This window comes from Dacryopinax primogenitus, assembly GCF_000292625.1.
Source record: "Dacryopinax primogenitus strain DJM-731 SS1 chromosome Unknown DACRYscaffold_4, whole genome shotgun sequence".
NCBI lineage: Eukaryota > Fungi > Basidiomycota > Dacrymycetes > Dacrymycetales > Dacrymycetaceae > Dacryopinax > Dacryopinax primogenitus.
The window spans coordinates 1,020,591-1,047,875 of record NW_024467201.1 but is presented as its reverse complement, the minus strand read 5'-3'; the positions used below and the strand labels follow the sequence as shown (position 1 = coordinate 1,047,875).

Sequence of the window (27,285 nt, the reverse complement as noted above, 5' to 3'; positions counted from 1 at the left end):
AGGGTTGGGAAGGTCCTCCACAGCGCTTAGCCGTCCCTATCTTGGTTGGCTGCTTCTAGTGGCAGTGCACATTTGATCCCGGTATTTCCTTCCTTGTCCCGTCATTCACCGTAATTGCAGCTCCTCGTCGTCCTCAACCTCCTGCTCATCGTCCACACCTAGAGATGGCATTCCGACTCGCTGTCCGTGCTCTTCCCCGCCGTGCTATGCCTGTTCTTGGACGGAGGGGGTACGCAGAAGCCGTCGGTGCGGCCGATAAGATCAAGCTTTCCCTCGTGTTGCCTTACTCTGTGCGTCCTCCCTTCCTACTTACCAGTAGTCGTTGACAATGTCTTCTATCACTTCTTATTCCCTTCGCCATCATCCGGCCTTCTGGATTGACGTCGATGTTCTTGGGAGACAGACGATATTCTCTTCCGAGGAAGTGACACAAGTCAACCTACCCGCAGTGACGGGAGACATGGGCGTCCTCGCAAACCACGTAGCGACGATCGAGCCCCTCCGTCCAGGGGTGCTGGAAGTGATCGAGTCCGTCGGACAGAGCAAGAAATGGTTTGGTGCGTCTTGTCTTTACCTTCCGGGTACGATGCGATGCGGGACTGATGCATGCATGCGCGGTAGTGAGTTCCGGGCTCGCTACTGTGCACCCCGATAACACCATGACGATCAACGTGATTGAAGGTGCTCCACTGGAAGACTTCTCCGCCGAGGTCCGCCCCTCTCCCTACATCCCAAGTCCTAGCTAATAGTTCCCCAGGCCGTCAGGTCCAACCTTGCCGAAGCACAGCGGGTCGCGGCCGGTAACGGGTCTGAAGTCGAAAAAGTAGAAGCGGGGATAGAAGTTGAGGTGTATGAGGCTCTGCAGGCGGCGTTGAGGTAGATCTTTTACCGTTTCTGAACCAGCGCTCTCCCATCTGGTAGAGATGCGGAGGTGGTGTTGGGAAAGGAAAGGTGTAGATCGAAAAGATATCTGCCGGAAAGGCAGGAAATTTGCTGAATATTAATTATTCTGCTCTTGGTGTTGATTGTCTTTTCCAACGGCGTTCACTACTGTTGGTTTGAAAGTATGATTCCAGAGAGATACAATGCCTAGGAATGATTGCATCGGCCGAACACGGAATAACCTCATAGGCACCCTGACTGCTGTTGTGCTCGCTGTCCAAAGCCTTCCTGAGGCTGCTCAACGCACCACCTAAACCGAGGGATGCGCCCTCCCATACGCCGACCCGCTCGTCCTCTGCGTCTCTCACGGCAAGTCAGAGCACGGGCACTCCATTCCACTCCTTCCCCATCTACGTCCACCTCCACGTCCACCGCCCAAGTCGCTCAGCCCCTCTCCAAACCCGCCCATCCAGAACAGAGTTCCCACAGTCCGATCACCCTCCCGCCCCGGCTGGTCGTCAAGAATGTACTGAAGGAGGCTGCGTCTATTCTTCGCCGAGTCGGGGAGGGAGACGTGCCGTGGGCGCTGTTTGCCGAGCGCGCAGCTTCCGACCTTGGCGAGTCTAGGAGTCCGAGGATCGCAGGTACGCCGTATGACTCCAATGGATATGCTGGGACTGACGCAAGTCAGTGGTGGGAGATAGGCTCGCGGGAATGAGGGAATTTGTCACGGCTTTGTTGGACGACCCGCTCAGTGTGAGCCATCGACGGAAGGCGATCTGGGCTCGCTGGGAGGGAGAGGAGTCGGAGGTCGTGCGAATTAGGTGGGGTCGATGTACACTTTTCAAGGGAGAGACTGATGTTTGATAGGCATGGGAGTGTAGTCAGTTCCCAGAAGGGGGAACTTGTCGTTCCTGCTGCATGGTTGGAGAAAGACGGTTGTGAGCTGTACGAAGTCGTCTGTGCGTCTCTTTTCACCCATGTTCCCATCCTACTAACGAAGACTGTAGCGCAAGACCTAACAAAACATCTCCCTCTCCTGCTGACGATGGACTCCATCCTCCTCGTGACGGACTCGAGCCGTCTGCTCACTCCGCTCACTTCCCTCCTCCCCCACCTACCCGTTTCTCCCCTCGCGCCCACCTCCCTACAGCTCATAATCAACCGGCCCGCTAACCACAGTTTTTCCTACACGCCATCAGAGGAAGACACACGGGTCGCCGCCGCTCTAGAGGGTTATTATCGTGGTTCCCCCTATCCATCGGTAACCACCGTGTCCAGCACCCTAGCACTAGAAGCACTCGAAGCCTTCCAGAGCTCTGCTTCCCCAAGCACCGAAGCCGTCCGTACCTTCCAAGCGAAGTACATGCGCTCGCGGATCTCCCAGCTGCAAACCGCGCTCTCCCGCCCCTTACCAGAGGACTTTCAGGTAAACACCGCTGCTGGCCTCGCTTCTGCCGCGTTGGGGGCAGGGGCTGTCGCCCTAGTAGATGCGGAGCAGGAAGCGGACCGAGCGAGGAGGAAGGCGCTCTGGTTGCAGGGGGAGTCGGAGCGCGAGCTGGGGAAGTGGACGGGTGTGGAGGGGCTTAAGGACCAAGCGGAGAGGGCGAGGCAGGGGGTGAGTGCTGCCCTCCGCAGGTTCGCGTTCTGGAAACTTGTGTGGAGGGTGGACGACTTGGGCGCTGAGGTGAGGGAGACGGTTGAGAGGGTGTACGGGAGGGAGCTGGAGAGGAAGGTACGTAACTTTTATTGGAGTACTGGAGATGCTCAAAAGGCGATGGTAGTTATCGTACGACGCCGGAAGGCTCAAAGAGCTCCAATCGCAGTACACCCATAGCACCGCCGAGGTACTCGAGCTTTTCGCCTCTCCCAGCCAAAGCACGAGCGCGCCGTTCCACTCCCCCCTGCTGGAGAACAAGCTCGCCCAGCTAACGTCGCTCACCCAACTCCAGCCTTCCTCCCTCCTCTACCCTATCTTCCACCGGCGACAACAGCTGACCCAGCGCGGCGGCCCGATCGACCACCTGCACCTCCGTGCCCAAAATCTTGTCCTCACCGGATGGGCGTCTTTTCTCGCTTCCCCGATTGCGGGGATACTGGGATGGACGATGTACGACGTTCAGGGGAGCACGGCTGTCGCTGCTGTTGGGCTTGTATGGGCGGGGACGGCTTGGTGGTGTCAGGGGAGGTGGGAGAAGGGTTTGAGCAAGTTCTGGCAGGACTGGGACCGGGTTGAAAAAGGGCTGGACGTAGACCTCAAGGTGCGCCTTTGCCCGTTGAATGGCTCACGATGACATAGGCTAACTTGTACAGAATGAAATACAGGACGTGGTGAGAACTAAGGTTCTTGCAAAGCCGCTCACCGCGGCGGAGGGTATACAGGAACTGGTATCTAGAAGGGAGGCAGTCCTGGGGCCTATTAGGCAGGATTTGAGGAACGCGCAGAAGAAGCTAGATGAAGTCGTTAGTAGGTAGCACGGCTGTTGTACATGGGTAGTGTTGGAGGTAGTCGTAATTATTGGCGTTAGGAATCGCTGGGATGTTGTGTGAGCTTGGGAAAGGGTCGGGGATAAGGGGGAGAGGATGTACGAACCGTCGCCTGCTGTTCTGCACTCGGATAAACAGCCAATTCACAGCATCCCGTACTCCGGTCCTAGAAAACCCTTAAAATATGAACCACCTCATTCGGATAAGGCTCACCCTTCGATAGCGGAGATCCCCTGCACGTTCAAGCTCGCCATCCGCTCTGCGGTCGGAACCTCCGACGTGGGGCTCATAGGTCCCAACTCGGCGGCATGCTCCCTCTGTCGTCGTTGGAACCATTCTTCGTAGTGATTCCGGATCTCTTCGACGCTTAGGCTGCCGGGGACGTCTTGTTTGTTGGCTAGGAGGAGGAGGGGCACGCCGAGGATCTGCGGGGCGGAGAGCACGTTCTCTGCAGAGGGTAGTTAAAATTCTAAGCCAGGGTAAAGGGTCAAGGAAAACATACCAAACACCTCCCAACCCTCTACAAGTCTATCCCTGTCCGTCGCGTCCACCACATACGCCACCGCATGACAATCATCATAGTATCTCGGCCAGATGAGTCTTATATCGCGCTGCCCGCCCAAGTCCCAGAACTGCAAAATCGTGCTCGGAAGAGTGATCTTGCCCATATTCTGGCCCACGGTGGGAGCGATCTTATCTGCTGGAAGACCAGGCGTGGGGTTGTACAGCGTCTTGATCTTCTCGAGTAATGTCTGCTTTCTGGGTGAGCAAGAGACAGGGGAGAAAATGGAAACGTGCCGTCTTCCCGGCGTTGTCAAGTCCGAGAATGAGAACGTTGTACTCGTCTTTTCGAGTTAGTTGCTGATATAGTCCTGATAATAGATGATACATTGTTGTAGTAGACCGGGAAAAGCGGACAAACAGAGAGCAGCTTGAAGTTATGTAGTCCAAACCCAGGTCATCTTTAGGCGCTCAGGGTCCAACTTTCGGTGCTAGGGGCTGTGTCGGAGATAAGGGCCACGAGTTGTATCACACACGCGTTACCTTCTGCTTGCTTGCGCTCACCACACACTTCTTACCCACCATGTCTGCTCTACGCAAGCCCAACCTAGCCATGTTCAATACCTCTGACGATGATGAGGCTGCACCTCCTCCTCAGGTTTTCAACAGCTGTCCACATACCCGTACCCGTCCGCTTACCTAGTATTGATGACAGTCCAAGTCGAAGGTCGATGATGCCAAGATCCAGCATTTTACGAGTGGCAGTGTACGAAAGTCGAAGAAAGATAAGGAGAAAGAGGCTGCGGAAGCCAAGGCGCGAGAAGAGGAGGAAAGAGCTAAAGCGGCGTATGCAGAGTTTTTGGATGATTTTGCTAGTGGGCCTGTGGACAAGAGGGAGGGCAAGGGCTTTGTCAGAGCTGGACAGTCGGGGTCTGCCCCGCCCAATGCCAGAGGAAGAGGACCGGTCAAGGCAAATATGGCATGGGACGAGGAGAAACCAGAAGAGGTACGTATCTTCCTACGTGTCATCACCGTTGCACTAAGGCTGTTTAAGTCCGCACCCGCAATGGGCGGCGCGCGACATTACACTAAGGGCAGACGTGCGATGGATTCTTTTCTAGAAGAGATCAAAAGGTATGTAAGCCCGTGTAGTGTTCGCTTCTTTCCTCACGAGTCATTTTGACAGGGATCAAGCTTCACGTGAAGAGCGCTTGAAACGTTCTGGTCAAGGTGGGCAATAAAGATGCTCTCAATGCCGTATCTTTTTGTTGAACTCCTTTCCCAGCCCAAAGCAGCTCCTTCACTTCATCAGAGTCACGTCGAGGATCTCGAGATGTCGGCGACATGGAGGTTTGTCATTCTCTTACCACCCTCTGCAGTCTGCTCACCTCATCACAGACCACCAATGTTTTTGTAGCAAATCTTCCCACTGGCGTGACTGAACAAGGACTGGGGACGTACTTCGCCAAATGTGGACCGGTTGGCTCCGTACGTGATCTCCAATAACGCTACTGCCTTTCTCATCGCTTTACAGGTTAAGATAATGTGGCCTCGGCACGAGGATCCTCCGTCTGTGCTTGGTGTCCCAACTGGCCCACGTCGTCAAAACAGTCTGAGCGGCTTTGTATGCTTCATGAAGCGCCGTGATGCAGAGGTCGCTGTTTCAGATCTTGACGGAGCTGAGTGGAACGGCTCCACTTTGAGGGTTGGGTGGAGTAAAGCAGTATCCGTTCCGTCGAGGGCAATGTTTGGTACGCTTAGATGAGCGCGATGAGAGCGGGTCTGACTGGAGAGCGTTAGACCTTGGGCCTGGGATCGGTGCGAAACGCGGACGTTCGCGCTCGCCAGAACGACAGCATCACAAATCTCACACGTCAAGATCTAAGAGCCGGTCGCCTCGTCGATATGACTCTGGTCGAGATCGGGATAGGGGTCGTGAGAGAGATCGTGGCAGGGACAAGGATTGGTCGCCTGACAGACGGAGGAGAGATTCTCGCTCTCGGTCACCCCCGAGGAAGAGATATCGCGATGATTCTAGGACGCCGGAGAGGTCCCGGGAAAGGCGGAGGCGCAGCCGTTCACCGGAAGAGTATAAAAGGGAGAGGACTCTGGAACTGGAGCAATTCGATGATGATGTATGCCCTTCTTCCCGTTTCATGGCTAACACTAACCTGGTATAGGGGGCCAACTCGATATACTCTACTGATTCAGCGGAAGAATCGGAAAACGAAAATCACAGGAAAGGCACGCTTGGAAAGCTTGCTCTGCGCAGGTTCGAGTCGATGCTCCGTGGCACCACCGGGAAAAGGGGTGAAATCGCAAGACTGATGAGCTTTGCCTTGAATCATGCCGACGCTGCTACTGAGGTATGTTGCTCCTAAACTTGGGATATCCAGCTGATGGCGAGGTCTCCTAGATCGCAAGGATTATCCTTAGTTCTTTGCTAGTTGACTCTACCCCTGTTCCGCGCAAAGTTGCCCGCCTCCACGTAATCTGCGATATCCTACACAACTCGGCCGCCTCTGTCCCCAACGCCTGGAAGCTGCGACAGGAGTTCGAATCCGGCCTTGGGCAGGTTTTTGACCATATGGAAACGATCCACGACTCTTTCCCTGGACGCATCACCGCAGAGACATTCAAGAAACAGATCACGAATGTCCTGGACGTATGGGAGGACTGGATCGTCTTCCCCCCTGAGAAGACACAGGAGTATCGCCGGAGGCTGGATGGGAACGTCGTGCAGGAGGTTGCGGAGGAGGAGGAGACGGTGCAGGAGGAAGTGAGGGAAGAAGTGCAGGAGAAACCGAGGTTTAAGGCGAGCTCGTTTAGGCCTGCGGGGGAGGCGGAGGACGTGGATGGGCAGGTGATGGAGGATGTGGATGGAGCACCGATTGAAGATGTGGATGGAGTGCCGATGGACGATGTTGATGGGGCTCCGATGGACGACGTGGATGGGGCTCCGATGGATGATGTGGATGGTGCTCCGATGGACGATGTTGATGGCGCCCCGCTTGAAGATGTTGATGGCGCCCCGCTCGAATATGTCGATGAGGCCCCACTGGACGACGTTGATGGCGCACCACTCGAAGACGTTGACGGGGCTCCTTTGGAGGTCGATGCAACACATATCTCTCCAGCAGTTGTAATTCCGCCTACCAGTGGCCCTGTGGCGGTTGATGCGGATGAGGAGGAAGACATGGCTATTGAGGATGATTGATTGCAATAGTCAAGAGAGTCTAGGCTACCTTTGTGGACCTTACTTGTACCCCTCTCCCTCAGTGTTAGTTTGTCCATGATATCCCTGTGTTTCTAATAACAGGTATGAACCCTATGTATGTAACCCTGTTGTCTGGTAGGGGTTTAAGGAGTCTACTTGCCTCCGTTTCCGCCCTTGTCCACGTTACTGTCCTCACTGCAGTGAACACATCTTTCTCTCCCTCCAAAAAAACTTAAAACTCCTCCCATTCTCCCCTCTTTGTTGGCGTCTTCCCCGTCGGCATTTTGACTCTGTGTCAAAAGGTTTGAGACAATTCATTCATCAACAATTCAATGGCTTCATCAAACAGCATCTCCGCCGCTGACCTCGCTCGTATGCACGGTGCAAACCCCGCGACGGTCGGCGGTCACGAAGACATCGTCGACCCCTTCCCATCTCTCGGTGGGGGCGAACCGACCCCCGCTGTCAGGGCATCGAGCTCCCGTCCTACGCAAGCACCGTCAGGCGCACTGGATACAGCTTCCGAAGCTGCGTTCCCAAGCTTGGCTGCTCCCGCTCTTCGCCAGCCTGACAAGGCCCCGGCGAAGAGCAAGTGGACTGCTGGCTCTGCTGCCGTCAAGGGAAAAGGAAAGGCTCCTGCCGGTAAGCCCAATGGAACTGCGTCGCCTGGTCCCGCCATCGCCAAGCAGGTGTTGCCCACCGACACCCTCGTCATCGAATCGCCTGTGCTGCAGCCGAAACAGTCAGTCGGAGATGTATGCAGGATCGTCATGAAAAAGCACGGTGTCAACATCGACCCTAGCTCGCAGATGAAGTCCGGACGGAAGGAGACAACCTTCTTGATCAAGGCGTCAACTGCCAAGTTGGTGGAAGAGGCTCGCAAGAGCTTGGTCTCGATGCTTTCGCCGGTGGTACGTCGATCAACCCGATTCCAAATATGCCACATGTATACTAATATCCATCACTAGATTACGTTGACTATCGATGCCCCTGTCTCCACGATTGGTCGGATTGTTGGTCCCAAAGGTGTGCATAGTCCCCGATCATCCGAACCCCAGCCTAATCCTTGTTAGGTGCTGCGCTCAAGGCCCTTCGTGACGAGTTCAACGTCCGTGTCGACATTCCCAGGCGCGAGACCCTGCACACCAACGGTGATGCTGCCACCCTGCCTGCGAATGGAGATGCCGATGAAGTCGAAGAACCTACCCTGACCGTCACCATCAACGGGCCTGCTCCCGGTGCTCGTCACGCGTACGCACACATCCACGCCATCGTCGCCGAGAAAACGAGCAGGACCTCGACAAAGGTTCCCGTTCCTCGCCAGTTCTGGCCATTCCTCTCTGCCAAGAAGGATGAGCTGGAAGCAGGCCAGGATGTCAAGATCACCATTCCAAAGCCCTACCACCCGACGGAAGAGGACGACGATGCCACTGCTGCAGAGAAGTCCCACGCTGTCCACAGCGCGCCTGTCATCATCTCCGGTGAGAGGAATGCTGTCGCACTGGCAGCAGATCGCGTCAAGGCTATGGTCAACGATCTTGAGCTGAACACCAAGGAGCTCGCATACAAGTTCCCCAAGCGTCAGCATCGTTTCCTTGTCGGCGAGGCAGCTAGGAAGATTGTCGAGGACACCGGATGCAGTGTGGAACTGCCCGCATTCGACGATCCTTCTGAGGAGGTCGTCATCCGCGGCCCCGAGGATCAGCTTCCCATCGCTCTTGGAGCCGTCATGAAGCAAGCCAATACGGCAAGTGTTCTGCAGGTCGACCTGAACAAGATCTACCCTACGCCTCCAAAGCATGCCCATCAGCTGCTGATGTTCCTCACTCGTTCTGGCAGGCTCCGGAAACTCGGCGAGGCGCACCCTGGTGTCAAGTTCTTCGCCCCTCGGCAGGCTCTGGTCGACTCTACAGGTGGTCACGTCGTTATCGACATCGTGGGTGATAACAAGGCCTTGGTGCAAAAAGGGCGCGACGATCTGGACGCGGCCGTCAAGCAGCTTACGGCCGAGTGCTTCGACAGCATAGAGATTGAGCCCCTGACTCACAAGTTCCTGATCGGTAAGAAAGGGCAGAAGCTCAGAGCCTTTCAAGATGCTCACGGCGTGGACGTCCTCTTCCCGCACGAGGGCTCGGATACATCTACCGTCCTGCTGGTGTACACGCACCCCATGGAAGGGGACAAGAAGACCAACGAGGCAGAGATCAGAAAGCGCTTAGCTGAGGTCAAGGCGGAGATGGCCGCGATGGAGAAGGAAGCCGCGGATATGAAGACAGAGACTCTCAAGGTTGACAAGAAATGGCACAGGTTCATCGTCGGCCAGGGGGGGACTACGCTCAATGGGTGCGTGGATTATGTACAGTCAGCGGGGTTTCACTAATTGTTGGTAGCATCATCGGCGAGGAAAAGGCTATCATCATCAGGGTTGGATCTAACAACAAGCCTGGCGCTCACGTTAAGGATAATGTGGATGAGGACTCTATCGTCATCCGCGGCCCGAAGGATCAGGTGGAGCGCGCTACTAAGGAGATCCTACAGATCGTCGAGGATGCCAAGAACGACGATATTGTGAATGGATTTGTGGGTCTTTTCGCTCATCGCCTGGCGTTGTTTGACGTGTCCTAGACGGAAGAGTTCCACGTCAACCGCGAGTTTATCGCCCGCATTGTTGGGACCGGGGGTTCTAGTATCAAGAAGATCCGTGACGAGCTCGGCGTTCGGATCGATATCGATGAACAGGAACCTGCTGGGGAGGAAGTCAAGGGGAAGAAGAAGAAGGCGCCCTCGACGGCTAACATCAAGATTGTTGGGAGGAAAGAAAATGTCCTCAAGGCCAAGGAGCGGATCTCGGAACAGGTCGACCGCATGGCGGACGAGACGACTGAGATCCTGAAGATTCCCGCACAGTATCATCCTTCCCTTATTGGTCAGGGCGGGAAGTACGCCATCCGCTTGGAGGAGAAGTATGGTGTGAAGATCACGTTCCCTAAGGAGAAAGAGGAAAACGATGCGGAGGGACGGAAGAGGGACCCGCATGTCGGGAAGGATGAGGTGCTCCTCCGTGGTGGTAGGAAGGGCGTTGCGGGTGTTAAGGCTGAGCTTCTCGAGGTGAGAGTAACCCTCTTGTGTTCTAAGAATAAGACTGACGCCTCGCAGACCGTTGAGTTCGAGAAGGAGACAAACAATGTGCTCAAGTTCACCGTCCCGCAATCTGCCATTTCTCGCATTGTTGGTAAGGGCGGCCAACAAATCAACGAGATCAAGGATCAGACCAACACCCACATTGATATCGATCGTGAGAACAAGGGTGGCACTACCGGTATCACGGTCAAGGGCGGCAAGAAGGAGACCGAGGCGGCCAAAAAGGCTATCCTGGCTATTGCTGCCGAGGTGGACGATGAAGTGACCGTGATCGTCGCCATCGAGCAGAAGTATCACCGTACCATCATCGGCGTGGGTGGTCAGGGCCTGCGTGACCTTATTGGACGCTGTGGAGGTCCTGCCGACCCTCGTACGCAAGCCGGCCTCGTTCAATTCCCTCGACAAGGCGAGTCTCAGGATGAGGTTCGCCTGCGTGGTAAGCGCGTGCTGGTCGATAAGATCAAGGTGGAGCTAGAAAAGGTTGCTGAGGGTCTTCGTGATCGTGTTGTTCTGGCTGTCAGTGTGCCAATCGCCGTTCACAGCGCCCTCATTGGCCGTGGTGGCAAGCGGTTGCAGGAACTCCAGGAGTCCACCGGTGCCCAGATCCAGTTCCCTGGGTCTAGGTCGTACGGTGCTGTGGGCGATGCCGAGAACGCAGACGAGGTCAAGGACTCGGAGCCACAAGATGTTGTCAAGGTTTATGGCTCTCGCGCTGCTTGCGCAAAGGCGATCGCCGAGATCAAGAAGGGCGCTGAAACCTTCGCCGCTTCTCCTGTCAGTATCAGCGTATAGCTTCATTGTTTTGCTTTCTGACCATACATGCAGGCTCACAATCGCACACAGCGTGCGCCACAGGAGACTTCTGTAAAAGCTGTGCCGCTGAAATACCACCATGTCATTTCACAAGGCGGGGCATTCTTCCGTTCCTTGCGCGCGTACGGCGTCACGGTGGACCATTCGACCGTGCCCGAAAAGCCCGAGATCAAGCCCCCGACGGGCGGCTCCCAGGAGGAGGCCCGCATTGATCAGCCTGTCTCTCCGTCAGAAGGTGCTCAGTGGGATATCGTCCCCAACTATCAGCACATGCCGGAAGGTGATGCTGAGTGGACGATCAAGGCGAAATCGAAGGAAGGATTGGAGCGCGCCGAGAAAGAGTTAGAGGAGGCTATCAAGCATGCGGCCACCTACACGCATATTGGCTTCCTCACTCTTCCGAACCGCACCATGTTCCCTCGGATCGTCGGTTCCAAGGGTTCCACCATCACCAGGCTCCGAGAGGAGACCGGCGCCAATATTGATGTTGGTCGTGATAACAACACCATCATGATCACAGGTATGATCTAGTTCCTCACGGCCTAAGTCAATCTAATTTCCTACCGCAGGCTCCGAGGACTCAATCAACAGGGCAAAAGAGGTTATTGAGAAGATTCTGGAAGGTGGTCGCGGTCGAGACTACTAATTGTGACCATCATTTCCGTTTCTCAGCCTCCTATCTATCGGTTTTTCTATCATTTGGACCTGCATTCATGCACACTATATCCATTCATATTTCTCCGTTCTAAGTTGCCTGTCGGGGGGGTCGCAGGGAGCTTTTGAGTTGGAGACATGACCATGACGTTTCATCCTTATGCACCATCCCAAAATGCAGGCCCTCTTAGAATATCACATGTAGCATTGTGCAATCAAAGGGTAATTTAATCTGCAAACGAGTATCATATGTTTTGAAGGTATCAAGTGTGGCCTAAAGTGTCCGCGCAGGAAGGACAAACAAGCTGTATGCACCGAGAATGATTCCCAAGAACAATGAGTAACCAAGAAGACGTTCACCGGCGATGTCCCTGCAGAGCAGCAACCTGTTCCTGTAGTTCCGCAATCTGTGCTTCGTGTTTCGCGCTTCTTCTGGCCAAGCCTTGCAAATCAGACAGGTCCGGATCTTGCCGCAACGCCTCGAGGTCAGCCAGTTGCCGCTTACAAGACTCCAATTCAGCCTTGAGCTCTTCTATCTTCCTCTCGCGGAAGTCTACGGTCTTCTCCCCAGCTCTGTGGAGACGATCTTGCCGCTTGAGGTGCTCGGCCAGGCTAGTGAGCTCGTTCGAATAGGACATTCGAAAATCATGAGGCAGGGAAGTGAGGAATTTCAGCTGCTCATTCGTGACAGGTGTGAGATAGCTCGGCGTCGCTGGTGCAGCGTTTGATCGTGTAGACATGTTTGCCGGTGTGCGCGGTAGTTCGCTCACTGCGACCCTGCTCGGTGTCCTCGGTGTATGCGCATTGTTGGGTTGTTGGATTTCAGGACGGAAAGGAGTGGATGGCCGAGCCGCCGGCCAGTCGAGATTCGCGGGTGGGGGGATTGGCGACTCCTGTGAAGTGTGGAAGTCGTCCTCCTCTTGTGCCGGCCAACCGCCCGGTGTGTGGAGCACACCCGACCTGGGTCTGGTTCGCTGAGCTACAGGAGTGCGAGGTGGTGTTACCGCACCGGAGCCGTGTGCAGCAGCTGAAGCGACACCACGAGCACGCGTATGATGTGGGGAGTTGGGAAAACCGATGAAGTGCGTGTTGTCCATGTCTGTTATTGATTGTGGATGGGCGGCGCTATGAGCTTTACCAATTACTTGATCTGCCCAATCTGTAAAAGGTATTTAGTGTGATCAACAATAGGGGCTAGGGGCTCTTACGGAAGAAACCGCACTGATGGCCTGTATATTTGCAACAGGTGTAGAACCACCTTATATACGTGCCTTTCAGCAAGAAACCGCGTGAAATAGCCTCTTGACGTACCTCCCCTTGTTCAATTTTGTATGCGCTTGGCGGAGTGCAGCCTTCTCCGGTTGAAAACACCAACAATAGGGATGATGGTTGCTTGGAGGCAAAGGCCAGACATGCTCAATATCCTCTGCTGGCTCAAGCTTGACCTCCAGACACGCGGAATGGTTGGGAACAGTCATAGTCGCACATGATGGTTCATTGTCTCGCGCGGCAGCAAATGTACGAAAACGGAAATAGGACGTCACAAGAAGGGAAAGGAAGATGCGGGAAGATTATGTTAACAGTTGATCAAGACGCGGGGATAACAAAGCGCTCCGACCGCGGTGGGATGTCAGAAATGTACCCTCCGCTGATCCGCTCCACGGTCGAGGAAGAGAGAATGAGGCTCAAAGTCGGCCGGGCCAGCCTTTCGAGCAGAGGGAAGAGTTCGTGTGAACGTGAACGTGAGGAAAGTTCGCGGAATACCAGGCCCCAGAAGGCTTCTGTGCTGGCACCGGATGCTGCTTTGCACCAGGATACACGTGTGGAAACGAGAAGGATTATGAACGCAAGTAGAAAGATATTTGGTCTGCGGTCGCTCTCCAAAACACTTTGGAATGTAGACTCTGTGTTTTGGCATGCAAGACGTAGGATTGTTAGCAAAACAATGTCTGTTATGATAACAAGCACATTCCAGTCAGTGCATTGGAATATGGGATCAATCTGATGAGTGGACCCGTCACAACGCGTCGTTGGGTGTGATTGAGTTACGACTCGCATTACATTACGTGCCATCGGGCGGTCTTCTTCATGTGGACAGCACACAGACGCACCCTCGAAAGCGAATTGACGCATTATATCGTCATGGAAGCCGAGTGGATATCGTAATAAGCAATGCTGCTAGCTCTCTTTGGGGAAAAAGAGGAAAAAGAAATTGCAAATGAGCAAGACAAGGGCTCCACAGCCTTGTGGCTCTATCGGGCCTAATTGACTGTCTTCCTTCCGAAGTAGAATTTTATCGCCACCGACATATCATATGCTTTCCCACCCCGCTTCTCTCACTTCAGCTCCAGGCCCCTCTCTCTCATAAACCATCACCCCCATTTTATCTTGTGTTGAGTGCAAGATATCTGTCCTTTTCCCATAACCCCACCTTCTTTCACTCCGACGATCACTCTCCATCTGGTTCGCAAGACACCGATTTCGTCAATACGCGACCGACTATCTGGAACCCTGACCCAAAGGCGATATCAGCACGAGGCTATCCGCCAAACCACAAGGGGTTCTTCGTATATAGATGTCTTCTGGTCGCTCCCCGCACCAGATCAACGACTCGTTTCAACTCTCAGCTTATCCATCCAGCCGCAGCGACGCTGACGATACCACCACGCTGCATTCAGACATACCAGTGAACAGCTCGCGCGTCAACCTTGTCGGCCGCGATATGACGTACAATGGTGCCCCCGCCAGCGAGGACGATCATAACGTATCGACTCCTAAGGCGAAGAACTTCAGGCAGAGTGGAGAGAAGCGGCCCCACTCAAGCAGAAATCCGAGCTGGGATATGCTCGGAGGTGTTGGTCACCAGTTCAATGAAGGTGGGCCCTAACGATGAGCATCTGATTGATCATGTCTGACGAAAATTCTGTAGGATTCGAATTTAAGACGAGTACTGCAAAGGAAGAACATTTGAGATTCGCTGAAGGTGATTTCGCCGTGACTCCGATGTCGCGATTCTATGCCTACCTACTTAATCTCTCCATCTTCACGCGCTGGACGCTATACATTCTGCCCGTACTGGGCCTGCTCTGGATCCCCGGTATCCTAGGCTTGACCGTCGCGAAGGACGCGCGGATGGCGACTGTACCCCTTCTGTACTGGTCCATCTGGTTCAGTGTCGTCTGGGCCGGCTGGTGGGCGGCCTTCGCGACAGCTATGATCTTCCCCAGAGTTTTGCGCGCAACCGTCGGTGTCGTTCTTCTCGGCGCGCGCAAGTACATCGACTTCCTCCAGGTGTGCGAGCGATACGTCGCCTTCTTAGGCTGGTCGATCGCGATATGGATCTCATTTACCCACATGCTCGAGTTGTTCGCTCAGCCGACGAACCCACTCAACTCCGCCCTTACTACCATCGCCGGCATCTGCGAGGCTCTCTTCATCTCCTCCGTGATCCTCCTCGTCGAGAAACTCATAATCCAGTATATCGCCCTTGCTTTCCACGAGACGTCTTACGCCGACCGCCTGGCAGTGCAGAAGATGAACGTAAAGATCCTTGTTATCCTTTATCGTAACTCTTCCAACATCCCGGGACGATTGGATACGATGAATGACGACCAGTCTATGATGTCTCGCATGAACCCAAAGAAAGTGCTCAAGGACTTCCTTCACGGCGTGCGTAGTGTGGCCGAAACCTCTGCCACGGCACTCGGAAACATCGCAACCGAAATCGCCGGGGCTTCGGTGCTGCAGCCAAACTCGCCTGAAGGGCGTGTTCAGACCGCCCTGTCAAGCGCCAACAAGTCTCGTCTCCTCGCCAGGCGCTTGTACTACTCTTTCCGAAATGAAGGCGCCAAGTCCGTCACTCTGAACGACATTGCTCGTTTCTTCCCGGACTTTGAGACCGCCCAGCTCGCATTCACATTGTTCGACAAGGACGGGAACGGAGACGCCACTAGGGACGAGATGGAAATGGCCTGCATGGAAACCCATCGCGAGCGCTTGAGCCTCGCAGCGAGCATGAAGAACCTTGACAGTGCCGTCGGGCGCCTGGATGCGATCCTCGTGTACATCTGGTTCCTCGTCGCGATTCTCGTCCTTATCGCATGCTTGGACACTACACTCTACACCTCCTTGTCCGCATTTGGTGGCTCTCTCCTCGCTCTTTCTTGGCTCTTCGGTGGTACTGCCACCGAGATTCTCTCGTCGATCATCTTCCTCTTCATCAAGCACCCCTACGACTGCGGTGACCGCGTAGATATCGACGGATACCAGTTCACCGTGAAGGAAATCCAGCTCCTCAGCACGATTTTCATGACCACTGCCGGGAAGACCGTTCAATGCTCTCACGCTGTACTCAACACCAAGTATGTCGAGAACGTGCGCCGCAGCGGACAGATGTCAGAATCTTTCACCTTCGACGTGGACTTCAGCACGACCTTCGAACAACTGGAGAAGCTTCGCGCCAAGATGCTCGCTTTTGTCACCGCAGAGAGGCGCGACTACCTTCCTGCGTTCGACGTCATCGTCCAGGACATCCCTGCACAGGGCAAGATGTCACTCTCGGTGATGATCAAGTACAAGAGCAATTGGCAGCAGGTGGCTCTCCACGCACAAAGGCACAACAAGTGGGTGTGTGCGCTCAAGGAAGCCATGCACGATTGCAAGATCTTCGGGCCTGCTGGTGCCGGTAACCCGAGCCCGCCTGCTGCACCTCCTTCCCAATACACCCTCGTTCCCTGGGAGGAGGCTAAGCCCGCCCCGCCTGAGCCTGCTCCGGCATACCGCGAACCGCTTATGCCCCGTGGCGACTGGAATCTGAGCGACAGGAATGCAGTTCTGAGGGACGACGAGCGGGACGTGTTTGGCGTCTCGGATGAGCTGACAGGCGGTACTATGCGCAGCGGAGGGATCACCTCACCCTCCTCGACGCGTCCCAACACCCGGAGCAATACACCCGAAGTTGGCATGTCCTACGTTCGCGGTGGACAAGTGCCACCCGTTCCTTCCCTTCCATCACATGTCGCTGCTGGTGCGGGGCGTCGAATGGCGAGCGGATCTTCCGGAGAGGAGTTCGAGATGCGGGGAGCTCCTCGTATGACTCGCGCGCGGAGCGGGAGTGAGATCTAAATCAAATGATGAAAGCTACATTGGACGGAGCAGCGGCTGGGCCCGCCGCCTCCTAGCATTTCCTCTTTTTGGACTGTTTTGCTCACCTCTCATAATCATACATCGCATAGCATCGCATGAAGGACTCTAAGCATACACCGAATGTCGAATGTAGATTGAAACGCTGTGTTTTACTTAGTGGTACAAGCGTGGAGCTTCTTTGGTGAAATATCACTCTTTTTTTCCTGTATGAGTCCCCAAGTGCCGGACGACAGGTTCCTTCTTGCCGCCTGTGATTGAAATGGTGATGCTACATGCAGTAAGCGCAGTTCTCCTTAGCTACCAATATTCTTCTAACACCGCTCGCAACATTGTGTAATGATAAGCGAATTCATATCCAGGCATCGAAGGGGCATTCCCAGACTCCATTTGTTGGATGGTGATAAACCAATCCTTCGGAGATAAAGTTTCTCACGAATCACAAGCGGCGTCAAAAAGTGGCGGCCTTAGAAAATTTGTTCCCGCCCACTCAAGTTTGAGCGCGTCGTCCGCCACTCGTCCTTTTCTCCTCATCACTCAGCACAGGCGCCGTCGTCGTCCTCGCCTACCACCACTTTTACCAAAGGCCTTTCTTTCTTTTCCCTGCTTCAACCGGCCATATACGGACCTCTTAATCGAGCGATCTGCGACGACACCTTAATACACTTACTGGACTATTTGACGCGTGCTTTCTGTGCTACTGTCAGTGCCTTGGCCGCGAACGACCACGCGAAACATTCACCATGGAGGATCCTGCAATACGGATACGAGAGCTAGCGAAAGACAGGGTGGAGTTTGTGATGACAGGAGTGGATTTATCGTGCGCAGCCGCGTTCTTGTTCGTACGAGCGCCTGTTAACCTGCGCGTAGGTTCGCAAACTCTTTCCGGCGAGTCATAATGGCGGACGTAGCCACCGTAGGTACGTGTGCGGGTTAATGACGGGTTTTCCGCCATCATCATCCCTCTCGTAATGCTGACCCCCATATCAGCGATTGACATGGTGGAGATCGAGGTCAATACGACCGTCCTCGTCGACGAGTTCCTCTCTCACCGGATCGGGATGATCCCCCTGACGAGCACAAATTGCGAGGAGGGTATGCGGTACAAGAGGGTTTGTCGCATGCTTTCTCTTCCGAGAAATGCATGTGCCTGAACTTTGGGCGCTTCGGGCGCTTCATATTCCAGGACTGCCCCTGCCTTGGCATATGCCGTTACTGTGCCATCGTCTATGACATAGACGTGCGGTGTACGGAGGGCGAGATGAACGTAACAAGTGATCATCTAACGATGGTACCCCCCGATCAGTGGGACCACGAGGAGCAAGATTCATCTGCAGCTGAAGACATTCTCTCCAAGCGCGGGAAAAACTTCGGAGTTCCAGCCGGCCCAGGTATGGCCTCTATTTCCATGTTCAATGTTCTGTAGCTCACATGCTTCGGCTAGCGACTGATCCGGACCCGAATAGAAGACCGATATCTCTCGTGAGAATGCGGAAAGGGCAGGCGTTGAAGGCGAGGTGTGTAGCCCGCAAAGTACTAATCCCTTATAGTTGTTCACGGGATACTTTGCTGACCTTTTCTAGGGAATAGCAAAAGAGCATGCCAAGTGGTCGCCCTGCGCGGCTGTCGGATTTGAGTATGATCCGCACAACAAGCTGCGACACACGGCGTATTGGTACGAAGTCGACGAAAAGGCAGAATGGCCACTGAGCAAAAATGCCGACGAGGAAGCACCTCCTGGCGATGTATTTGATTTCACTTCCATACCAGACCGGTTCTACTTCGACGTGGAAACCACTGGCTCGCTTGCCCCCCAAGAAGCGTGTCTGAGGGTGAGTCTGACGTGATCACAAACCATTCCAGTTCTGACGGCGTTTCAGGGCCTCGCAGAACTACAACAGAAGTTGGCAGGTTTGGTTTTCGCATGCCGCAAGGTGAACGAGCCTGCGGACGCGCCAGGTCTTCAGATGCCCTCAACTATGGCAAATGGACACACCGACGGGTTCGACAAGAACGGCTGGGGCGGTGGTGCGCAAACAGCTACATGGAATACGTCTCGTGCTTGGGCGAACACGGCACCTGGAGGCGGCGCGTCATCCGCGGGAGGCAGTTGGGGTTCAGGGAATGCTGGGTCTCCGGACGGTTATGGTCAACGAGGCGGCGCACGGTCACCCGCAGCCAATGGATGGGGCAACGCCAGCGGTGGAGCAACCTCGCCGTCGGGAAATGGGTGGAGCAGGCCTGACGGCTCCTCAGGTGGAGACGGCGCTGACAGTGGCTGGGGAGCTTTTTAGAGCGTCGGCGTGGCCCTGTGGATCTGGAGAAAAGTTTGCCCCCTGGGCGTGGGCTGCTTGCTACATCGACCATACATCACCAAGATGGTTGAAGGCGGTCGATATGATATGTGCATCTTAGTGTATATCGCTCCTGTAAGCGATCTCTCATGTAGGCTGTGTAATGTGATGGACACGGCTTATCCTTGCTGCCACCAATATTTGTAATGTGTGCGCACACTCTTAATCATGATGGGGTTAAGTTGCTGTCGAATTGGTTTCATCAATCTATCGAGATAAAGTACAGTTTCAGGCCTTATAAACGTCTAAAGCATTGACACCAAAGACCCCATCGAGCGCATCCTGCTCCACGCCCATCTCCGCAACGCATTCCCGGGCAAGAGTATACCAATCGCTTGCCTTCGACACTGGAGACTTACTAGATCCAGTGGAGCTGTAAATGATTCTGGAGAAGCCGAACGCCTCGACCACCGGCCCCAGGTACATTTTTATCCGCCTCTTCCACTCTCTCCTTTCCTTCTGAACTTCTTCATCCCCCTTCTCGGCAGGGACGGGGCCCCATTCGGGAGGTCCGAACTGAACATAGACGCTGGGGAATAGGGACAGTTGGGTGATATGATCTTGAAAGGCCTTGTAGACTGGGTGGGTGAGCAATTTTACCAGAGGGGTGTTGAAGCCCACGGCCGGGATCAAGAGGTTTTCTGCAGACTAATGAGCTTCCTACTGGCAAGACTGACAAAGAACTTCGCCTACTCAGAATGACAGGTTTGCGTTTCTGCTCCTCTGACGGCAGCGCCTTGCCCAGAATGTCTTCGAGCTCCTCCCACGTCTTGTCTTCGCCCAGATCGGCGTGGACATCAATCTCGGCAACATACGCGCCCTCTAGAACAGCTTGCAGTCCCTTTGCGTATGTCTCCGAGGCCGATGTGAAAGGCGAGCTGATGGCAAGATGGATTTCTGTCTTGTGCAGCCGCTCCGGGAGGGTGAATTCCTTCGACAGATCCATCGGGACCGAGATGCAGAGCACCTTCTGCATCGTGGCGGCGTACGCGTGGTTTCTATTCGTAGGTATGTTAGGTGTGCATATATGCGTGTCAAGATGCGAATACTGACTGCATATGTCCTGGGTAGAGCTCATCCAGTGCCTCTGCTGCCTCCAACGTCGGTGCCTGGACGACGATCCCCTTCGTCCTATCAGCACGGTCGGCCGCTTGAGTCCACCAGCTGTTGAGGTCCTCCCAAGTCCTGATCCCGCTCACACCGGCATCGATGATGCTCGCAGGGAGCATGAGGGATGGATCAGGTGTGGGTAGGGGAAAGCCCGAGCTGGTTCCTGGCGGTGAGAAGGCGCTGAGAGGAAGCTTCGGGGCGTGCTTGCGCCTCGCACCAACACCGGCAGTATTGGGCGTCAATGGTATCTGTACCTGGAGCTCTTCGGTAGACATGATAGACGGGTAAGTCGTATGTGGTGGTTGCTGAGGTCGATGAGCTTAGCGAGGATCAATAGAGATTAAGTAGGAGAAGAGAAACAGGGAGATGACCGGAGTAAGTGCGGGCACGAGGCTGACATTGTCAAGCAGACCCCTAAGGAGGTTTATATGATGCATCGATATGCCTGCTTCCACCCTCGACACTCACAGCCTCAAAGAAACGCGTTTCAATTATCGATATAGATCGCATGACAACGACTGAGGTGCAGTGCGAGGGGGCTAGGGGTCGACTTTTGCGTCGCTTTCGGATAGGAAATGCGGTGGTCCGTCGCTGGGCATGGTGCATGGTGCAAGAGAGTCGAGGTGCACAACGTACGGTGAATAAGCCCACGGTTGTAAAGCATTCCGGAGAATCGTCATGCAACCACATTAGCGCCGAGTCAAGTGTCGGCGTTCCGCAAGGTCATCAATAGCTAAAATTCTTCAGGGGGCGAGAAACGTAATTCCAATCGTCACGTAAATTCTGATACAGCGAGAAATTGTGGGGCTTTGAGTCTGTGAAAAGCTAGCCATGGGATAGCCGCTGTCAAACTTTCGTCACAACGAAATAAGATTATCTTACGAGGGTTTGAAAAGGACTTGGCTACAGGACATACGGAGGAGTGCTACGGACCTACAGTACCATACTCGTCTCTGAGAGTGCAAACGCCTCAAGGAAGGTCCGCCGTGGTCATGGAGTTCGCAGAGTGTCTGATCGAACATACACAACAGCACGCCACGCATGTTGAGAGAGGTCGGTGCTAGTGCAAACGTGCGCATCATGAGAAGCGGTCTCATGAGAGCAGGATCGCCCAGCTTGGCATCAGAAATAGAGAGAAATCGTGAGCCGAAAGGGTTAAAAGTTGACGTGCAGGATTGCCGCAAGTTGGGTAAAGGCTATCTACCATAGTTGACCCGAATCCCGCGGTTGCGAATGGAGGTTTCCAGAGCTGTCGAGAAAGACGGTCAATTATAGTTAAGACGTGTGCTGGAAATACCACTGACATTTCACGTCCTCTTCTTCTTCGCGCTGGCCGTAATCAAGTACAAGCCGCTTGAGATCTTGCTGCTCCTGTTGCTCGCGCAACTGCGCAAGGTGCGTCTGCGTTGCAAGGTCCGAGGACGCTGGGACATTAAGTTCGTGCGTCTGAGGCCGATTGCCTTTCTTCGACAGCAAAGTAAATTTCATGACATCCGCCGGCTCACTCTTGCCATTCTCTAGGTTCACAGAGTCTCTGCGTCGGCGAAGATTGCCCGGCATAACGGTTGACTCCCACATCGTCATGGCTGTCCTCCTATCCACTTTGCGATTTTCTCCTGCATCGGAGATCATCTTAGCCAGTTCTTTGGCGAACTCAGCATCGTCTTCTTCGGATGGACCCGTGGGCTCGGGCTGATGCAACAATACCGGGGCTTCCTCTTCCTCTGGGCGATCCATTTGCTGAGGGCGACGGTCAACATTGACTTGCCCACCACTAATTGATGTACGTACTGTTTCATCCTCTTGCTGCCTGTCTCCATCTTCTTCCTCATCTTCGACATCGGGACGTTCCTCGTCATCATCGCCATCGCTGTCATACCCGCTGACACCAGAGCCTGACGGCCGTGTCAGCTGAGTGATATTCATTGTCATGTTTTCTTACCATCAGCCATCTTCTGGGCTTGCACTCGGAAGATCTCGTTCACTGCCGCTGCAGCCTCGTCATAAGTCTTGAACATCGCCATCTTCGGCCTGAGAGCCTAGGAAACTCCGTCAGCCCTCGCTTTACTTTCAGTCAAATCTGTGGTCACCTCAATTGTGTCCGTAATCATGAAATCCACGTCCACTGGCATTGCTTCCTTGCAATGAACATACATTAAAAAGAACGGAAGGAAAGCGTCGAGTCGCTGTGCTCCAGCACCTTTCTCAAAGCACATGCCACATGCATCCAAGATTGTGCACACCAAACGGACGCGGAAAAAATCGTCTGGTGCGTCAATGGGGACAGGCTGACCAGGCAGAGGACGGCCGTCCGCTGGAATAGGATTCAGCTTATATGGATCTCCCCCGTCTCACTGCGACAACGTACGATGTCCAAAAGTCACGAGAAGCCACAATGTATCGAAAATTATGTTGGAACTGATGAATCGATAGTTGTACAGTTCGGCTAGATATTTGACAGACGCGATGCGGCGCTGATTCCATTTAAATATGTTGACTTCGAGCCCTCGACGGATGTCCTCAAGGACCTGATCGACAAGGGCGATGCAGAAGTCAGGATGATATTGCTTCAGATCGCAGGCCAACATAGCCAGGAGGCTGATGCTAGCGTAGCGCAGTTTCCAAACTTTGGTGAACACCTTCAAGATCCAGTGTACCACTTGCGGGTCTTCCCAATGGAGCTTCCTCAGAAGCCTGAGCACTTTGTCCACGGTTTTCTTGGACAGGACATCGTAAACCAGATGCCTGATGAACGCGTCCATTGGATCGCGCTGCTTGACCTCCCTAGGGCCCCGTTCGGGAGGGTTGCATTGGTAGAACGCATTCTCCAGCATAAGCATTTGTCTTTCATCGAAGTGCTGAAGACTTTGCTTTCGCTTCATGACACCAAGCTATGCAGATATTAGTGTGATATCTACCATTTTGTGAGCACGGGTCATACCAACTCCGCCATTTTCCGCTTAGTGTCCTCACTCCGAAGTAAGAAACGACCACACCCTTCCAACAGTCGAGCAACATTTCCAACATTAGGGCCATTGAAGTCATCCAGGAAGACTTTGAAAATGTGCAAAATAAGGTGAGAAGGCACAACTCGGTGCTTGGTCAGAGCAGACAAGAATGCAACATTCTAGCACTCGTTGTAAGCATTTGTCACACACGAAGACGCAGATGGTTACCTTGGCTCGACTGTTTTCAAGCTCTTTCACTATTTTCTTCCGCTTCTGCAAAAATCGGAATTGGTCTTCAAGCTAAATGACCTTTCAGCAGGGAATTTTGACGATAGAAACCTCGGGGACATACCATCTCCACAACCCCAGCTCCGACATCAGGCATGTATTTGTTCAACGTAGTGATAAATCGTGAATAATATGGAATAATGTCAATTCGCTCCCGAGGGATTTGACCCATGAACTATTGGGATCAAAATAAGATTCAGTGAAACCGTCCATGGGGAAGAATTCACCTTGATCAACCGTTTTCTCGCAGCTTTGGAATTCAGGAAGGCAAAATCGATGGCCGCCTGATCAATGAGCTCGCGGTTGGTAGCATCTGGAAGACGGGCCAGAAGAGCAGTCATCAACGCTGCAGGGCCCGCACTCTGTTGTTGCTCTTCAGGTACGGCCGGGAGGGTAGAAATGACAGGCGAAGGTGAACGAGTCGGAGTAACGGAACCGGTCTCACTTGCACTCAAACTTCGGTCAACTGCTGCACCAAACCCCGAGCAAGGACCCTCTTACCCATCATCATCTCCATCATCGGTAGTGGCTGTTTCCTCTTTGTCGTCCAATCTCTGCATTTCTTCCTCCAGCTTCTTCTCTTCGTCCTCAGACTTTTCTGGAGTTTCTGCTTCTGCTTGTTCATCTTTCTTCTCTTCCTCAATACCCAGAATGCTCCTGGGCACCCAGTCCTTGAGATCGATAATGTCCTCGTAGAATCGTCGCTCTTCTTCATCCTCCCATTTGTTGGTTGAGGTCCATTCTTCATCATCTCCACCCAGATGAGAGAGCCCTTGATCTCCTAGGATGATTGACTCAGAATGTCCGGACTCCTTGGGAAGATCCGGCATGGGCAAGCTCAAGACTTCCGACAAGCTTGCGCAACACATCAGCACTGACAACAATGATCAACTCATGTCCTCACGATTGCACGCTAGACAACAATTTCTCGTAATTCTTGGTCATCTTTTCATATGCCTGTTGGCGGTCTTCGAAGATCTCTCCGGAACGAATGTATGCTTCATGATTCTTCCGATCCTGCTCTTGTAATTTCTGAACCACTATCAGTTACAGTGTCAAAAATGACATGACCAGGCACCACTCACCAAATGCGCCTGAACGAGCTTCTTCGACACCGTGTCGTAGTAGTTCTCCGTCATGCGTCTCAATTTCTCACGCGTTTCTCGCTCCACAAGCTCACCCTGTTCATGGTCCTCAACCTGCGCTTCGGAAGGTGTAGGTTCGGCGGCAGCTTCGCCAGCATTGGTCCCTAGATAGGGGCGAGCAAATGATTTGACAAATGTGATAAGGAGCGGCAAGGACGACAACGATGGGTCGTGAGAGAGCTAAGTTGGGATTCATTAGCGAGTTGATGAAACCACAAAACATACGAAGACGTACAAGATCCCTGAGTAATTTGATCACACCTTCGCCTCCACTCTTAGTGCCATCTTCGCTCCGCCATACGCCGACCATGCCCAACTCTGCGCATATCCGAAGCACAGGGCGTTGGCGAGTGATACGCGCCACGTCTTCTTTCTCTTTCTGTTCAGCGGACTGGCCGGGGACAGCATTGACCTTAGCGGGTGGAGCCAGGATAGCTAGCAGGGACGAGTCTACCGCGGGGGTGAAGTTCTTCGGGAAACGACGATGAAATGCAGAAATGACCTGAAAATGCATTATTTGAGTTATCACTCCAGCTCTAGTCAGGAAAGCTGACCTCAACTGCACTCCATACATCCCTATCCGTCTTGCATTTCAGGACGCCCTCACTAATAGCGCCTACGATCTCGTCCAGGTATTTCTCTAATGTAAGGGTCTCAAGTTCCTTCAGTATCTGATCGCGGTTTTCGTACGCCATGGATTGTCGAATACGCTTGATAAGCGCTGTGTGCCGCTTCAGTGACGAGTCCGGGGCCTTGCTTGGGCTCTCCGGGTTTGTATATGCAGCAAGGTTAATCTCCCGCAGCGCAAGGCGACGCTGCCTCTTCGACAGCTCAGAATCGTCCTTGGATGTGGTTTGTTGAGTAGCCATATTGTCGGTTGTCTATTTATTGCCAGTAATCAGAGTTGAATTTTCTTGGCGGCTTGAACGCGACGAATGGTGGTCGAGCCGTAACTCGAAGAGGGGTTAAGGCAACAACGGGATAGCGCTAGCTGATCATTGAAGTAACATTCCCCGGATTTAGCTCCACAAGGTTGTCATTCGACCCCAGGTGGATTATTGCTAGTATTGGCAGTTGTACAGAATAGGTAAAGCAGCGCAGCAGCGATGGCGAGCACGGGCAAATAGACGACGACAAGGGATCAGGCACGTAAGGATGAGTCTGTCGCGACCGTGAAGTCACAGGTTGAGATTGCTCCCGCCAGCGAAGCAACCTCATCATCGCCATCCATCACCGCGGCCAGCAGCCCAACATCGTCATCTGCGCAGCATATATAGATCTCTCATACCCTCTACACGACAGACGACAGGCATGAACCACGACCACAGCATGCATGCCTCTGCTGCCGCACCTATGCGCCGCTGCGCGATGAACATGCTCTGGAACACGCAGGTCGAGAATACCTGCGTCGTCTTCCGTCAATGGCACATTGGCAACATCGGCGAGTTCATCGCCTCGTTCATCGCCATTCTTCTCCTCGGGTTGCTGTTTGAATATCTGCGTGTTGCGCAGGTCAAGATGGAGAAGAGGATCGCGGCAAGGATGGTTAAGGAGAGGGGTGTGGAACATGCGCCGGGTACCGAAAGCCCTGGCGAGGAGGCACTGTTGCTAGCAAGAGCATCTCGTATGGGAGTGTGAGTGTCTCGGATTATGTTGCTCCACTCTATCTCATTATTGGATAGTGCCAGAGTTCCCATGTACTCTCGTGTTGTTCGCGCACTCCTGTACGCGTCCTCTACTGCTCTGTCTGCATTCCTGATGCTGGTCTTCATGACATACAATGTCAGTCCTTTTCCCTTATTCACCTATGTATTCTCACCATCTTCCAGGCATATCTTATATTGGCCGTTGTCATCGGTGCGGGGCTGGGACACTTCATCTTCGAGGCGAACATAGATCCAGAGGCGATCCTCTTCGGTGTCAACACCAAAGGAGCCGTCTGCCACTAGTATTTCTTGTCCTGAAAACATTCTGTAATACTATCACAGTGTGCACTACTCATTACTGCTCAATACTGCGACTTCAGAAATGAAAAGATTATGATACTTTTGAACTACGCCGAAGATCCGAGGAACAGCCAGCATTGGAAATTTTGCAGAGTGGAAGTGGTGAAAGGAGCAATCGAATTCTAGAAGACATCGCGAGGCGGTCCAGCCGGCCGCAGACTCACAGACTGGGGAGGAGTCGGGGGAGTACGAGCACCATCAACTTCAGCAGGAACAGCGTCATCGAATCCCCAATCATCCATCCTAACAAGCGTATGAGGACTTTCGTCTTTTTTCTCGTCCCGGGATCCACGCTCATATCGAGAAGGCTGCTCATCTTGACTGCGATGCCTATCGCGGTCTTGGTTCTTGCTCTCACGGCTGTGACCAGAGGAGTGTCTGTCGTGCCCTTCGTACTTGCGCTCGCGACTGTATCCAGAACTGTGCCTTTCGTGAACGCGATTAGCGGCAGTTGAATCTATGTAGCCACTATCACGACGGCGAGGAGAGCGAGAACGTTCGCGGAACTCGTGGTGACGACGGTTTTCACGGTCTTCGTCGTGGCCTCGGTCAATTACACGATCGTAGTCGGAAGTCTTCTTGCTGTATTTCTCCACG

The 27,285-nt window shown here is 53.7% G+C and overlaps 10 protein-coding genes across 10 annotated transcripts; 6 read left to right on the top strand and 4 right to left on the bottom strand.

The window, feature by feature from the left end:
* Positions 1-133: 133 nt before the first annotated feature.
* On the top strand, positions 134-1,019 carry DACRYDRAFT_76729 (ATP-synthase delta-subunit). The gene is made up of 4 exons (XM_040776222.1): positions 134-290; positions 404-557; positions 622-710; positions 758-1,019. The coding sequence occupies exons 1-4, from the start codon at positions 165-167 to the stop codon at positions 878-880; spliced, it is 492 nt and encodes a 163-aa protein (XP_040631219.1). The 5' UTR covers positions 134-164; the 3' UTR covers positions 881-1,019.
* A 182-nt stretch (positions 1,020-1,201) lies between these two features.
* On the bottom strand, positions 1,202-4,240 carry DACRYDRAFT_20893 (P-loop containing nucleoside triphosphate hydrolase protein). Its single transcript, XM_040772127.1, has 9 exons — positions 3,872-4,240; positions 3,583-3,817; positions 3,476-3,535; positions 3,196-3,416; positions 2,667-3,143; positions 1,893-2,617; positions 1,753-1,844; positions 1,574-1,706; positions 1,202-1,526 (listed from the first exon to the last, which is right to left on the bottom strand). The coding sequence occupies exons 1-4, from the start codon at positions 4,035-4,037 to the stop codon at positions 3,407-3,409; spliced, it is 471 nt and encodes a 156-aa protein (XP_040631218.1). The 5' UTR covers positions 4,038-4,240; the 3' UTR covers positions 1,202-1,526; positions 1,574-1,706; positions 1,753-1,844; positions 1,893-2,617; positions 2,667-3,143; positions 3,196-3,406.
* Positions 4,241-4,453: 213 nt separating this feature from the next.
* DACRYDRAFT_105385 (uncharacterized protein) lies at positions 4,454-7,087 on the top strand (the record flags this gene model as incomplete). The annotated part of the gene is made up of 10 exons (XM_040768085.1): positions 4,454-4,528; positions 4,586-4,876; positions 4,925-5,004; positions 5,057-5,100; positions 5,156-5,220; positions 5,269-5,358; positions 5,405-5,621; positions 5,671-6,005; positions 6,051-6,236; positions 6,287-7,087. 10 exons carry the CDS (start codon positions 4,454-4,456, stop codon positions 7,085-7,087), a joined length of 2,184 nt encoding a protein of 727 aa, XP_040631217.1.
* A 278-nt stretch (positions 7,088-7,365) lies between these two features.
* Positions 7,366-11,931, top strand: DACRYDRAFT_20891 (uncharacterized protein). Its single transcript, XM_040772126.1, has 8 exons — positions 7,366-7,998; positions 8,056-8,113; positions 8,161-9,430; positions 9,478-9,667; positions 9,713-10,195; positions 10,244-11,002; positions 11,054-11,561; positions 11,611-11,931. The coding sequence occupies exons 1-8, from the start codon at positions 7,420-7,422 to the stop codon at positions 11,685-11,687; spliced, it is 3,924 nt and encodes a 1,307-aa protein (XP_040631216.1). The 5' UTR covers positions 7,366-7,419; the 3' UTR covers positions 11,688-11,931.
* A 32-nt stretch (positions 11,932-11,963) lies between these two features.
* On the bottom strand, positions 11,964-13,058 carry DACRYDRAFT_20890 (uncharacterized protein). Its single transcript, XM_040772125.1, has 3 exons — positions 13,007-13,058; positions 12,904-12,953; positions 11,964-12,854 (listed from the first exon to the last, which is right to left on the bottom strand). The coding sequence occupies exon 3, from the start codon at positions 12,790-12,792 to the stop codon at positions 12,052-12,054; it is 741 nt and encodes a 246-aa protein (XP_040631215.1). The 5' UTR covers positions 12,793-12,854; positions 12,904-12,953; positions 13,007-13,058; the 3' UTR covers positions 11,964-12,051.
* Positions 13,059-14,157: 1,099 nt separating this feature from the next.
* On the top strand, positions 14,158-17,030 carry DACRYDRAFT_20889 (uncharacterized protein). Its single transcript, XM_040772124.1, has 2 exons — positions 14,158-14,571; positions 14,625-17,030. Exons 1-2 carry the CDS (start codon positions 14,271-14,273, stop codon positions 16,817-16,819), a joined length of 2,496 nt encoding a protein of 831 aa, XP_040631214.1. The 5' UTR covers positions 14,158-14,270; the 3' UTR covers positions 16,820-17,030.
* Positions 17,031-17,390: 360 nt separating this feature from the next.
* On the top strand, positions 17,391-19,358 carry DACRYDRAFT_20888 (RBP11-like subunit of RNA polymerase). The gene is made up of 7 exons (XM_040772123.1): positions 17,391-17,657; positions 17,708-17,757; positions 17,828-17,949; positions 18,024-18,228; positions 18,282-18,370; positions 18,421-18,669; positions 18,718-19,358. The coding sequence occupies exons 1-7, from the start codon at positions 17,581-17,583 to the stop codon at positions 19,129-19,131; spliced, it is 1,206 nt and encodes a 401-aa protein (XP_040631213.1). The 5' UTR covers positions 17,391-17,580; the 3' UTR covers positions 19,132-19,358.
* Positions 19,359-19,367: 9 nt separating this feature from the next.
* DACRYDRAFT_20886 (uncharacterized protein) lies at positions 19,368-20,648 on the bottom strand. Its single transcript, XM_040772122.1, has 3 exons — positions 20,245-20,648; positions 19,885-20,189; positions 19,368-19,832 (listed from the first exon to the last, which is right to left on the bottom strand). Exons 1-3 carry the CDS (start codon positions 20,574-20,576, stop codon positions 19,420-19,422), a joined length of 1,050 nt encoding a protein of 349 aa, XP_040631212.1. The 5' UTR covers positions 20,577-20,648; the 3' UTR covers positions 19,368-19,419.
* Positions 20,649-21,189: 541 nt separating this feature from the next.
* Positions 21,190-25,690, bottom strand: DACRYDRAFT_76716 (ARM repeat-containing protein). The gene is made up of 15 exons (XM_040776221.1): positions 25,237-25,690; positions 24,918-25,184; positions 24,623-24,862; positions 24,442-24,569; positions 24,039-24,392; positions 23,765-23,987; positions 23,602-23,712; positions 23,478-23,549; positions 23,243-23,428; positions 22,670-23,192; positions 22,392-22,615; positions 22,244-22,340; positions 22,093-22,196; positions 21,606-22,041; positions 21,190-21,550 (listed from the first exon to the last, which is right to left on the bottom strand). Exons 1-15 carry the CDS (start codon positions 25,549-25,551, stop codon positions 21,498-21,500), a joined length of 3,333 nt encoding a protein of 1,110 aa, XP_040631211.1. The 5' UTR covers positions 25,552-25,690; the 3' UTR covers positions 21,190-21,497.
* Positions 25,691-26,011: 321 nt separating this feature from the next.
* DACRYDRAFT_105378 (Ctr copper transporter) lies at positions 26,012-26,631 on the top strand (the record flags this gene model as incomplete). The annotated part of the gene is made up of 3 exons (XM_040768084.1): positions 26,012-26,316; positions 26,365-26,464; positions 26,512-26,631. 3 exons carry the CDS (start codon positions 26,012-26,014, stop codon positions 26,629-26,631), a joined length of 525 nt encoding a protein of 174 aa, XP_040631210.1.
* Between the last annotated feature and the right edge of the window lie 654 nt (positions 26,632-27,285).